Source organism: Leptonychotes weddellii, chromosome 2 (genome assembly GCF_054177405.1).
Source record: "Leptonychotes weddellii isolate Sample4059 chromosome 2, ASM5417740v2, whole genome shotgun sequence".
NCBI lineage: Eukaryota > Metazoa > Chordata > Mammalia > Carnivora > Phocidae > Leptonychotes > Leptonychotes weddellii.
Genome location: NC_138370.1, coordinates 50,086,466 through 50,099,341, shown reverse-complemented (window position 1 = coordinate 50,099,341; position 12,876 = coordinate 50,086,466). Strand labels below are relative to the sequence as shown.

General features: G+C 38.6%; 1 protein-coding gene and 1 pseudogene across 3 annotated transcripts in view; both read right to left on the bottom strand.

The window, feature by feature from the left end:
- The window catches only part of CBR4 (carbonyl reductase 4), a 91,459-nt gene that overhangs the window by 33,762 nt on the left and 44,821 nt on the right, over nucleotides 1–12,876 (bottom strand). Inside the window, exon 5 of one of the 3 annotated variants that reach the window (XM_081812923.1) lies at nucleotides 1,540–2,939. The exons of the other annotated variants lie outside the window; for them this stretch is intronic. Within the exon in view, the coding sequence (XP_081669049.1) occupies nucleotides 2,818–2,939 (122 nt within the window). The 3' untranslated portion in view covers nucleotides 1,540–2,817. Of the gene's footprint in view, nucleotides 1–1,539; nucleotides 2,940–12,876 lie in introns of those variants that run through there. 3 annotated transcript variants of the gene reach the window in all.
- LOC115939249 (ubiquitin-conjugating enzyme E2 C pseudogene) lies at nucleotides 3,243–5,717 on the bottom strand (annotated as a pseudogene).

Genomic DNA, 12,876 nt, shown 5'->3' with positions numbered 1-12,876 from the left:
GAACATAAGGAATAGCACGGAGGACCACAGGGGAAGGGAGGGAAAACTGAATGGGAAGAAATCAGAGAGGGAGACAAACCATGAGAGACTATTGACTCAAGGAAATAAACTGAGGGTTACAGAAGGGAGGGGGTGGGGGATGGGTATTAAGGAGGGCGCGTGTGGTGATGAGTGCTGGGTGTTACAGGCGACTAATGAACTGTTGAACACTACATCAAAAACCGATGATGTACCGTACAGTGGCTAACCGAAAATAAAAAAAAAAAATGAAAGTTGCTAAGAGAAGCACGTCTTAGAAGTTCTCATCACAAGGAAAAAAAATTTGTAACTGTGTGTGGTGATTGATGTTAACTAGATCTTACTGTGAACATTTTGCAATATATAATCATTATGTTGTACACCATAAACCAATATGACACGTCAATTATGCCTCAATAACAAAAGATACAAAAAGAAATTAAATACACATATCAACACATTAAACATTATAAATATTGCAATAAAGAAATTTTTCAATCTAGTGGAATCCCAAAGAAATTGCTACAGTATGTTTTTCAAGAAGTCTGTCCTAAAAGCCTTCTTTTTCTTCAGTCCCCATAAGACCATTAACATCCTGGGCAAAATGCTTGAAGAAGTGAGTGAGGTCATATAGGATAATTTTTCTTACATTTCTTACAATAAAACTTCTGATTCTCAGGCTAGGAAAGCTCATCTTCTTCTTAGACTTCATTTCATCATAAGTACCATCAACAGACATTTCCCTAGGAAGGAGTGTTTCTATCACTGCAGGAAAGTTACTATCTACATGACAAGTAAAGAATAAAGAAGTTGTGGTGCTATGTGGGCACTGGGCCGGTTGCTGCTATCACTATTACTTAAGAAGCTACCACACCAGCCTGAGACATTTAATGACTCAAGTTAGTGCTCTGCCAAAAGTGCAAATCACCACAGGTCATAAAGGTGACAATTCAAACTGTAATAAGCTCTTCTGAGAATGAAAGTACTTAGAAATAGAGCTCTAGGGGTATCAGTCAGTTAAGCATCTGTCTTCGGCTCAGGTCATGATCCCAGGGTCCTGGGATTGAGCCTCGCATCAGGCTCTCTGCTCAGCGGGGAGCCTGCTTCTCCCTCTCCCTCTGCAGCTCCCCCTGCTTGTGCTCTCTCTCTCTGTGTCAAATAAATAAAAATAAAATCTATAAAAGAAAAGAAAAGAAAAGAAATAGAGCTCTAAGGCCTGAAGCCTGGGGAATGGCTTGTTACGGGAATGTGAAAGCTAAGGGTTGTCCTAGGTGATAGGAAGTACAGCTACTGATTGATCTCTGAGCCACTTAGAAGGACTTTAGGTAATTTCTCAATCTCTCCACCTCAACCAAAAGTAGGATAACAATTATTTGTACAAGGAGATGTAACAATGGCCAAAGATTTTGAGAGCTTCAGAAAAAAGTTTATGTGGCCTAATACTTCAGTTTCTGACTATGGCAAAGCGGCTCGCTAAAGTAAGTATGTAAGTAAAATTATGAAAACAGAACTCCACATCGGTTGTATATAAAAACAGAATTTATGGGGAAAGGGGAATAAAAACACTCAAAGGAGTCACACAAATAAATTGACTGTAATTCAGAACAAACTCCCCTCCTTGTTTGAAATGGATATAAGTTGTTGACTATTTGGCTGACTGCACATTCTTCCCTTCAATGTGTAATATAAGAAAAAAATGTGTCAGGAGGAACATGTTCTGTAGATGCAGTAAAACCTCCCCACCCATGAAATTCTTACTCTCCCCAGAGAACACCCATTATCCTTTCCTAAACCATGAAGATTTTAGCTTTCATAAGAAAGATGTTAAATCACTCCTGTAAAGGATAATTAGAAAAGGGGGTTTAAAATAAAAGCCTTGGTAAAAATAGAGAATTTGGCCATGCAGCCTTGTGAAAAATAAAAGAAACAGAAGGAGAATAAAACCTTGGAGCCACAGGAGGGAAGAAGTTGGAAAATGGTTGCCACCAGGTGTCAGGACTCTGCTCCTGCAGACTCTGCATGCAGCTTTCCTAGTAGAGCTAGCTAAAGCCATACATAATTTGGTACACTCAAAGGGGGGCTTGAGAAAAGCCAGCCTGGCCATTGGTAAGCGGGCCAATGGAGGGTGGCCATACAAGCCACACAAAACTGAGTTTTAAAAGGTCACTAATAGGGACGCCTGGGTGGCTCAGTCGTTAAGCGTCTGCCCTCGGCTCAGGTCATGGTCCCAGGGTCCTGGGATAGAGCCCCACATCGGGCTCCCCGCTCAACGGGAAGCCTGCTTCTCCCTCTCCCACTCCCCCTGATTGTGTTCCCTCTCTTGCTGTGTCTGTGTCAAATAAATAAAATCTTTAAAAAAATAAAAATAAAATAAAAGGTCACTAATAGCCTTTTTTATCAAAAGCATCACAGTATGCTTGGAGTCAACAACTTCAAGTCCTAACACCAGAGGGAAGGTGAACATGCAAATGGGGGACTAAACCATGCCTCTGAAAATGAGACACTATTACGATTTTAATACTCCCTTTTGAAGAACAGTCTCCATTTTTTTAGTAAATATAAAATTATTTATAGGACCTTCATGGGTTCACTCTCAATTTTAGTCTCTCGACCTTGTATTTTAAATTCCCATGGTATTTTAAGTTCCTTAACCACAAGAGATAGTTTAATTATGAATTTGGACTATATGTATTTTTTTTCCCACAAATTGTTAATTATTCAAAAGAAAAAGGACACCGAAGAATTTAATAGGGGGCACCTGGGTGGCTCAGTTGGTTAAGCATCTGCCTTCGGCTCAGGTCAGGATCCCAAGGTCTTGGGATCGAGTCCCACATAGGGCTCCTTGCTCAGCAGGGAGCCTGCTTCTGCCTCTGTGTGCCGCTCCCCCTGCTTGTGCTCTCTCTCTCTCTCTCTCCATCTCTCTGTCAAATAAACAAATAAAATCTTAAAAAAAAAAAAAAAAGAATTTAATAGGAAAAAAACTGTTAGAGATCATTCTTTTGGTATTTATAAAATAAAGAATTGGACAGGGTGTTATTTAATGCCACTGTGCTTCTAACTTGCAATGGAATTTATGTGTATTCATTTACATTCCTATATGGTGTAGCTCTCAAATGTTTGCTTACTAATTCTCATGAGTAGAGCCTGTCAAGCATATAAAACCAGAAGAATCCATTATAAATACCTGTGCTGTTCACAGCATGCAACACGTCAGATTTCACCTATAGCATGTGATACTGTTTTATTCATACTGATCTGTTTTTTTTTGTTTTAAAAAAAAAACCCAGTGTATTTATTTAATATATTCATCACAAGGGCTCAACCAGAGACTTAATTTAAAAAACAGAAACAAAACAAAAATGACACCACAGCTTAAGATACAGAGTCCTAGACAGAAATGAAGAAAATAAAAAGATAACACAAGAAGACAGGCTGGATAGTCAGGGATCTTGGCTGGAGACCTGCTTTGAGTAGGTTTCTTGAAGATACTTCTTAAACACTGTGGGGTTTTTCCAGAACTCGGCAGCATGTGTGTTCAAAGGGCTAGCACTGTTGGGTTCTCCTAGCAGGCTCTGGACGAACAGCAGGATGGTCCTGACATCATACAGGAGAGACCACCTGTCCTTCAGGATGTCCAGGCAGATGTTCCCCTGGGTGTCCACGGTGGGGTGGTGGCAGGCTGTGAGGAACTTCACCGTGGGCACGTTATAAGGGTAGCCCCCTGGGGAACTCCAGGGAGAGCGTGTACCTCAGGTCTTTGTGAAATCGGGCCAGGGGCTCCATGGATGGCCCCACCCATGTGAAAAGCTTGATTCAGGGAAGGCAGAAATTCCTGTGTCACCAGACATCATGAGGGTCATCGGCTCCTGCCATAGCCTCTTGCCCTCGGGGCCCAGGCGGCGCCCCCCGCTGGGCTCGGCTCCTTTGCGGGTCTGGGAGGCCATCTGGGCAGGCAGGCATCGTGGGGAGGGAGACAGGAACTCGGAGAGCAAGACTGCAACTGCCCATATTGATCTGTTCTTAATGTTAAAATCTTATCTAAAGATTTAGTTTGCCTACTTCATGAGAAACAACTCCATGTTAAATATTTAAATTAACACGCTTTCACTAAATTCCTTCTTTTGGGAAGTTTTTCTCAGAGCAGTAGTTCTCCACATGCGATCCACAGACCATCAGAAACTTACTGGAAATGCAAATTCTTGAACCCTCCAACACACCCACTGAATCGGACTCTGAGGGAGGGGTCTAGCAATCTGAGACTGAGAAAACTCTCCTGATGATTCTGGCACATAAGTGATTCTTAAGAACCACGGTCTCAGGAGGATCAGAAATCCTAATTCTCTCCCTGCTCAGTAGATTCTAAGAGCTGTTCTTTGTTGCGTTCTCAAAGAATCTTTGTGAAGTTAGTAAATAAATAATTTTCCTTCAGAAAAGACAGTGGTATTTGCATGTGGTTCTTTATAGTACCTGATGAGAACAACAGACTAGTAAGATATCTGTTCTCTGCCAGTGAGACTATCCTTAAGAGAATTTAGGAACTTTGTCTTACTTTGCCGAAGTGTAGTTACTGCTTCCGTAGAGGCAGACGCACAGTATCTGCTCAGGCTCTCCAGGACGCTAGATAGCAAGCACCAGAACCCTTCCCAATGTGGGAAAGAGGATTATCTGATGAAGGACGTAAACTCTCCCCACGAATGTCCATTCACCTCACGAAAATAACGTACTATCCCAAAATGTGAATAAGTTCTAGTGAAACATCCATCTAAGTGGAACTGCTGGGATTTCCAATTCCAGATGGTACCTTAAACACACATTTTTAGCTCCACTATGTCCTTAAACAACAAAAACAAAACCCTTCAAGAGTTATGTTTGTTTGTTCAGGCATAAATCCAAAGGGACAAAGAGAAAGGAGACTGAGACCAATGCAAGAACACTGTGACAGTAGAAAACAGATGGAACCTGGGCCCTAACTTATAGCAGATTCAAAACTAAATTCTGGCCAGAATGAGAAAACTGAAAAACAACCCAATTTCTATGGCAGATGCCCAAAAAGACTCTAGAATTAGGAGTACATAGTACTTTTGGAAGTCAAGATGATGGCAGAGTTTAAAACAGCAAGACTGGTTGAAGATATGTTTTAGAAGCAACTGGATGCTCTGATCCTCTCGTATCCTTTGTACACAAGACTAGATGGCAAAACACAAGTTTTCTGGACTGGTCTGAGAGACAATCAGGCACCCATAGTGATAGAATACTAATAACTGAGTAATCAAGTGAAGGTTTACAGCCTTCTCCCCCTCTTTCAGTTCCAGAATGCTGAAAGCCAGTGGGCCAGGCAGTAGACTCTTCCTGGAGAATCTGACCAGCTCAAGAGAAAACCAGCTAAAATATTGGTTCTCCAAGGTATGATCCAAGAACCCCTGAGATTCCCTAGATCCTCTCAGAGAGTAAGGTAACACTTCAATGTTATTTGCCCTTTTCACTCTCATCCTCTCAAAAGTGTCAAGTTTTCAAAGGCTACACTATGTGTGATATTGCAAGATATTAAAAGCAGAAATGAATGTGGGTCCATCTGTCTTCTATTAAGCTAGATATTGAAAAGATTTACAATAATGTCACTTCCAATTTTTTGGTTTTGAAAGTAACATTTCTCATAAAAATATTTATATTAACATGAAATGTGTTTACTTTTTTTTTTTTTTAAAGATTTTATTTATTTATTTGACAGAGAGAGACACAGTGAGAGAGGGAACACAAGCAGGGGGAGTGGGAGAGGGAGAAGCAAGCTTCCTGCCAAGCAGGGAGCCCAATGCGGGGCTCAATCCGAGGATCCTGGGATCACAACCCAAGCCAAAGGCAGACGCTCAACGACTGAGCCACCCAGGCGCCCTTGTTTACTGTTATTTTTGATGGATAAATATTTTTAAAATTCAGTTTTAATTTCTATCATGGCAAATACTAATAGATGTAAGCCACATAAACAAGTACTTTGGGGTTCTTAATCTTTTTAGTATGTAAAGGGGTCCCTAAACCAAAATACTTGAGAACTGAGGAGTTAAAAAAACTGACTTGGGGATTCTGCCAGTGAAAATGTCCACATCACCCCACAGTGAACCACAGCCAACAGTGCCCACCTACGTACATAAAGCTATTTATTTTAAAATTTTTTTAAAAAACTCTTTATTTTAAAATAAAACATAGATACAAAAACCCCACATAAAACAAATACATGGCTTAGTGATTTATTTTAAGGTTAACACTCTTAAAACCACCATCCAGGTCAAGAAATGGAATTTTGTGGGGCGCCTGGGTGGCTCAGTCATTAAGCATCTGCCTTCGGCTCAGGTCATGATCCCGGGGTCCTGGGATAGAGCCCCGCATCGGGCTCCCTGCTCGGCGGAGAGCCTGCTTCTTCCTCTCCCACTCCCCCTGCTTGTGTTCCCTCTCTCGCTGTGTCTCTCTCTGTCAAATAAATAAAATCTTTAAAAAAAAAAAAAGAAATGGAATTTTGCCACATACACCAGAAGCCCCTCCACATGCCCTATAGATATTATAATTAGTCTTGCCCCTGTTGGTTTTTTTTAATTGTGGTAAAATAGACACAGCATAAAATTTACTGTTTTAACCATTTTTAAATGCAAAGTTCAGTCTGCCCTCTTTTTAAACTTAACATGTTTTTAAAGTCTCTCTTAATCTACAGTTTTCCTTCCTTGAGGAAATCAGGCAGTTGAGGCTGTAGAGTGTTTCATAGACTGGGTTTTGCCAAGTGCTACTCATGGTGCAATTCAACATGTTCTGTCCTCAGTATTTCCTGCAAATTAGCAACTGGATCTGGAGGTAGATCAGACCTGAGTTCAATCCATTCTGCTTTTTAATATCCCACTGTTAAGTATAAGAAAACTGCCAAAAATCACAAAAGGTTTGAGGACAGTATCTAATATAATAAGGATCCAAAAAGTAAAGCAACCTGGAGAAAGAGAGTACCTAGAGCAGAAAATTTCTATTGTTAATAAACTCAGAGGAAGAGGGGAAAACACTGCATCCAGGAAACAAGCACAGGATGCTATTAATAAGGAATATTCAGAAAATGAAAAGAAAATCTTAGGAATTAAAAATAAGCTTCTAAAATTAAAATGTAGTTTCAATATAAAACTGGGGAATGCACACAGAAAGTAAGGCAAAAAGAAAGAGTGATATTGAAAGGGTCCACCAATGGATAAAAAAAGACCCATGCCAAAGCACACTATAACAAAATCTTAACGACACTGTGCAAAGAGAAGGTCTTGACTTCCAGAGGGAAATATACACACCAAAGAAACAGGTTTTATTTAAAACTTCTTAATATCAACACCGTAAGACTTAGGACACTTGAGCAATTCCTTCAAAATTCTGAGGAAAAATTATTCCTAACCTAGTATACTACACTCAATTTAACAACTAGGAAGAATTAAAGACAAACAGTGAAGGTCTCAAAAATGTTATCTCCTATGCACCTTTTCTCAGGAAGTTACCTGAAGACATGTTCTACCAAAGACGTTATAAATCAAAAAAAGTAAGACATGAGATCCACAGGGGATCCAACAGATAGGTGAAGCAAAGGGAATTTACAAGATGTCACTGAGGGAAGATCCCAAGAAACAGCTAAGCAGCAAATCTAGAGGACAACCAGTGAAGACTGCAGCAGATCAGGAGACTAGAAAGATTTACTGAAAGCATAAAATTGATCAGTTACCCAGTGTTTCAGCATATACAGTTGACCCTTGAACAGCACAGGTCTGAACTGTGCAGGTTCACTTATACACAGATTTTTCTGATAAATACAATAAGGTACTATAAATGTATTTCTCTTTTTATGATTTTCTTAATAACACTTTCTTTTCTAGCTTACTTTATTGTAAGAATACAGTATATAATACATATAACATACAAAATATGTGTTAATCAACTGCTTGTTATCAGTAAAGTTTCTGGTCAACCGCAGACCATTAGGAGCCAGGTTTTGGGGAAGTCAAAAGTTTTATGTGCATTTTTGACTGCATGGGTGGTGGGGGGAGGTCAGTGCCCCTAACCCCCATGTTGTTCAAGGGTCAACTCTACTAACAGGATATTTATACAGTTGGGAATGGTTTGGGATTAATGACTGTTGAGAACACAGAAAACTAAACAAACAAACAAGATTATCCATTCAAGGGAAAACAAAATATTGTGCAAGGAAAGTAGCCATCAAATACTAACACAGCTCAGGTATGAGTACTGTTTATGTAATTATAATATGATAACTGCTGATTATGATATAAGTATATTGGGAAATGGTGGAATGGGAAATGTGCTTGCATGCAGCAGCGGTAGAGGTGCTTGCTGCTCAAAGAGAGGAAACCCTCATCTTCTTAGTGGGAAGTTGATACATAATGCCTTATTCTGTAAAAAAAACAATATATGTTAATTACAAATAAGGAGGTTACTATCAAATGAATCAGAAATTAAAGTGATTCCCTCTGAGGAACAGAAAATGACTCTCGATGTGTGATACATATAAAAACTAAATTTAAAGAATGAACTATAAAAATGGTATTGCTGGAGCTTTGGACAATAGGTACTCTTTCAAAGATGACAGAATATATTTTATGCTATTTTGGTTTTCTCTTTGATTGTTTTCAGTTTGGAGCTTAGGTCACATTTCTCTCTCACAAGACTGATATGCTGTGTTCCCAGTTGTGAAAAGCCGGAAAGCAAAGCAGGGCCACTGTGGAAGTATTCTGTAGGAATATAGTCTCACTTCTACCCCAGCCCACTCTCACTATGAAGTTTAAGACCTGGGATACCCAGTTTTAGAAGTGACTTCATGTGCATATCAAGAGACTGGTCAAAGCAGACCACGGAGCCTGGGCCACGAGCATAAAAGCTGCCAGCTGTGGAACAGCATGTCCACAAGGATTAATCTGAGCTCAGTACAACAGAACCACAGGGAAAGGTATGATTAAAATGAATCAGACTCTGGGAAACCATGGGAAAGTGGCATGATGGCTTGCCAGTTCCCTGATGACCTAATGGCATAAATATTTACTTCTAACTGACCCCTTAACCAAAGGGAATAAAGTGATGTAAAGAATGCAAAAGACACAGAAGACACTGATTTCAGAATAAGCTTTTACTCTCTGAGATATGCTCAGAGACAGATATCAAGGTTAACATTTTGTGAATAAACCAAAAATCATATTGCTCATAACCCATATGTTTCAGATCAAGATGAATAGATAAATTTGAAAAACAGGACTTGAAAAATAAGGCTGAGAAGGTACATCAATAAAAGTGGAAAATACTGAAGTACAAAACATAATGCTTCTGGCACTGGAAGAACTCCAGATACAATACACCAGAAGCACCAGAAGTACCAGAAATCCTATCAGGAGGAATGGAAATAACACTTACTAAGCACCTACTATGTGTCAGGTACTGTACTAGTACATTTAATGCTATTAATCCTTACAGCAATTCTAAGAACTGTTAATCTCTTTTACAAGTGAGGAAACAGGCTGAAAGGAGGAATGTAATTTGCCAAAATCAGTCAACTATTTACAGTCAGAACATGAAGCCAGGGCTTTCTGGCCTCAAAACCCTTATCTTTCCAATAATCTCAGTGTAAAAGATGTGAAACTCTCCCCTGGGGCCAGGGCTTAACATTTATGAAAAGGGACTAAGAATTAGTGACATAATACCCTTTTAGCAGATAAGAAGTTAGTATAAGACATCACTCAAAACACCAGTAAGATAATACACAAATGATTCCTATTACACTCCTGTAGGTATTAATTTCAAAAATACCCAAGATACTTAGATAAATATGTTAGCTAAAATAATTTAAAGATAGAGCATAGATTTCCATCACTCTCAGGAAGGAAGAAACTGCCTCTTCAAGATATATTCTAAACACCACATTAGCACCATTTATTTGAAGCCTTGATAGCCCATAAGCTTTCTGAGGAATACTAAAGACTTCTCTTCAGACTAAAATAAAAGTGCTTTCATTCACTGCTGAAAACAATTTAGAGGCTTCTAATTAAAAACTAAATAATCACTTTGGTTGTTTTGGCAAATGTCACAATAGATGACATACATGACATGGTACTACAGGACTATTAATTAAGAGAACATCGTGCCTCTCGTGCAAACGGAAGTAAATTCTATTCTCCAAAGAGTGTGCCCCAAGTTGTATTCTCACTCAAAATTCATACATATACTCCCCCCACTACTATCCTCCCTTTCTCTTTTATCAACTTTATTGAGGTATAGAATTCATTTATTTGAAGTGTATAATTTGATTAATTCTGAAAACATATATACCCATAAAACTGCCACCACAATCAAGACACGAAATATTTCCATCACCCTTAGAAGTTTTCCAGCGCCTCTCTGTAGTCCATCCCTCCATCTACCCTCAGGCCCAGGCAGCTACTCCTATGCTTTCTGTCATTTGAGATGAGTTTACATTTTCTAGGATTTTATATAACTAAAATCACACAGTATGTCCTCTTTGGGGTCTGCTGATTTCACTCAGCTTACTTTGCAATTCACCCATTGTACCAGTAGTTGGTTCTTTGCACTGCTGAGCAGTATTCCGTTCTATGTATATACTACTTGTTTTTTATCCATTCTTTTATTAATGTATATATAGTTGCTTACAATTTGGGTACTATAAATAAAGCTGCTATGAACAATAATGTACAAATCTGTGTGTGGACACATATTTTTAATTATACTGGAAAAGTATCTGGGAGTAAAATGGCTGAGTTGTACAGTATGTGTATGTTTAACTTTTTAAGATACTACTAACAGTTCTTCATTGGGTGCTTGGGTGTTTCAGTTGGTTGAGTGTCCAACTCTTGGTTTCGGCTCAGGTCATGGTCTTGTGGTCGTGGGATCCAGCCCCCAGCGAGATTCTCTCTCTCCCTCTCTCCCTCTGCCCCTTCCCCCGTGCTCGTGCACTCTCTCTCTCCCTAGAATAAATAAATCTTTTTTAAAAAGTTAGGTAATACTGGGGCACCTGGGTGGCTCAGTCGGTTAAGCATCTGCCTTCGGCTCAGGTCATGATCCCAGAGTCATGGGATCGAGGCCCATGTCAGGCTCCCTGCTCAGCGGGGAGCCTGCTTCTCACTCTCCCTCTGCCTGCCTTTCTGCCTACTTGTGCTGTCAAATAAATAAATAAAATCTTTAAAAAAAAATTAGGTAATACTAACAGTTTTTCAAAGGGCTTTTAACATTTTACATTCCCATTAGCCACATATGAGAGTTGTCGTTGCTCTGTATACTCAACAATAGGTATTATCAGTCTTTTTCATTTTACTGTTCTAATGCATATATAGTGGTATCTCATTGTGGTTCAATATGGTTTTAATCTGGATTTCCCTGATCACTTAAGCTACTGAGCAACTTTTCAGGTACTTACACTCATTCATAAAACTTCTTTTATGAAGTGTCTAATCAAAACTTTTGGCCATTTTTTATTTGGTTGTCTTCTTTTTAGTTGTAACAGCTTATTACATATTCTGAATACAAGTCCTTTTTCATATATATGTATTGCAAATAGTTTCTCCTAGTCTCTGGCCTTTCATTTTCCTAATAGTATCTTTCAAGGAGCAAAAATTCTTTATTTTGATAAAAGCCAATTTACCATTTTTTTGTTTGATTTTTGCCTTTTGTGTCCTAAGTAATTGCTGCCTACCACAAGGTCACAAAGTTTTATTTCTGTATTTTCTTCTAGAAGTTTTATAATTTTAGTTTTTATATTTACATCTTATGCATTTCAAATTAATTTTTATGTATGGTGTGAAGTCAGGGTCAAGGTTCATTTTTCTATATGACTGACTATACAGTTGTTGCAACACCATTTGCTGGAAGACTTTGCTTTCTTCATTCAATAGCCTAGGCAACTTTATCAAAAACCAACTGACCATTCTTGAGTGGTTCCACTCCTGGGTTCTCTCTTCAGTTCCACTGATCTGTATTATATATCCATCCTTTCAGTAATACCACACTGTCTTGATTACTGTTGCATTACAATTAGTCTTGAAAGCAGGTAGTAATTTCTCCAAATTTGTTCACCTTACATAAAACTTCTTTGACTAATCTTGGTTGTTTACATTTCCCTATAAATTTTAAAAACAGCTTATCAGTTTCTATGTTTATAAAAAAAAAACCTATTGGAATTTTTATTGAGATTGGACTGGATCTATATATAGGTCAATTTAAGAAGACTAACATCTTAACTATACTGCGTCTTTTAATCTAAGAACACAGTAAATCTCTCCATTTAGATCTTTATTTTCTCTCAATCAATATTCTGTAGCTTTATATGTAGAGATCAATACTTCTGTTAAATTTATTTTTTTAAAGATTTTATTTATTTGACAGAGAGAGAGAGAGCACAAGCAGGGGGAGCAACAGAGGTAGAGACAGAAGCAGGCTAGCCGGATGCGGAACTCGATCTCAGGACCCTGGGATCATGACCTGAGCCAAAGGCAGACACTTAACTGACTGAACCACCCAGGCGCCCTGTTAAATTTATTTTTAAATATTTGAATACTTTCATACTACTGTAAATGGATTTTTCCCCCATTTTCCTATTGTTTGCTACAATACCATAACTTTTCCTTTCTTTTTTGTACAATGTATTTGGTCAAAAAAGGGAAGTTCTACAGTGGAATCATTTCACGAACATGTTACAATATATTATATGAATCACTTGTGTTTTTGGGGGTTTCTTTTTTGTGTGTGTATGTGATTTTGTTTTTAATACAGTAATCATTTCTCCAATGTCTACTATTCTGTCAAATACCTAAACAAGAACACGCCTATCAAACA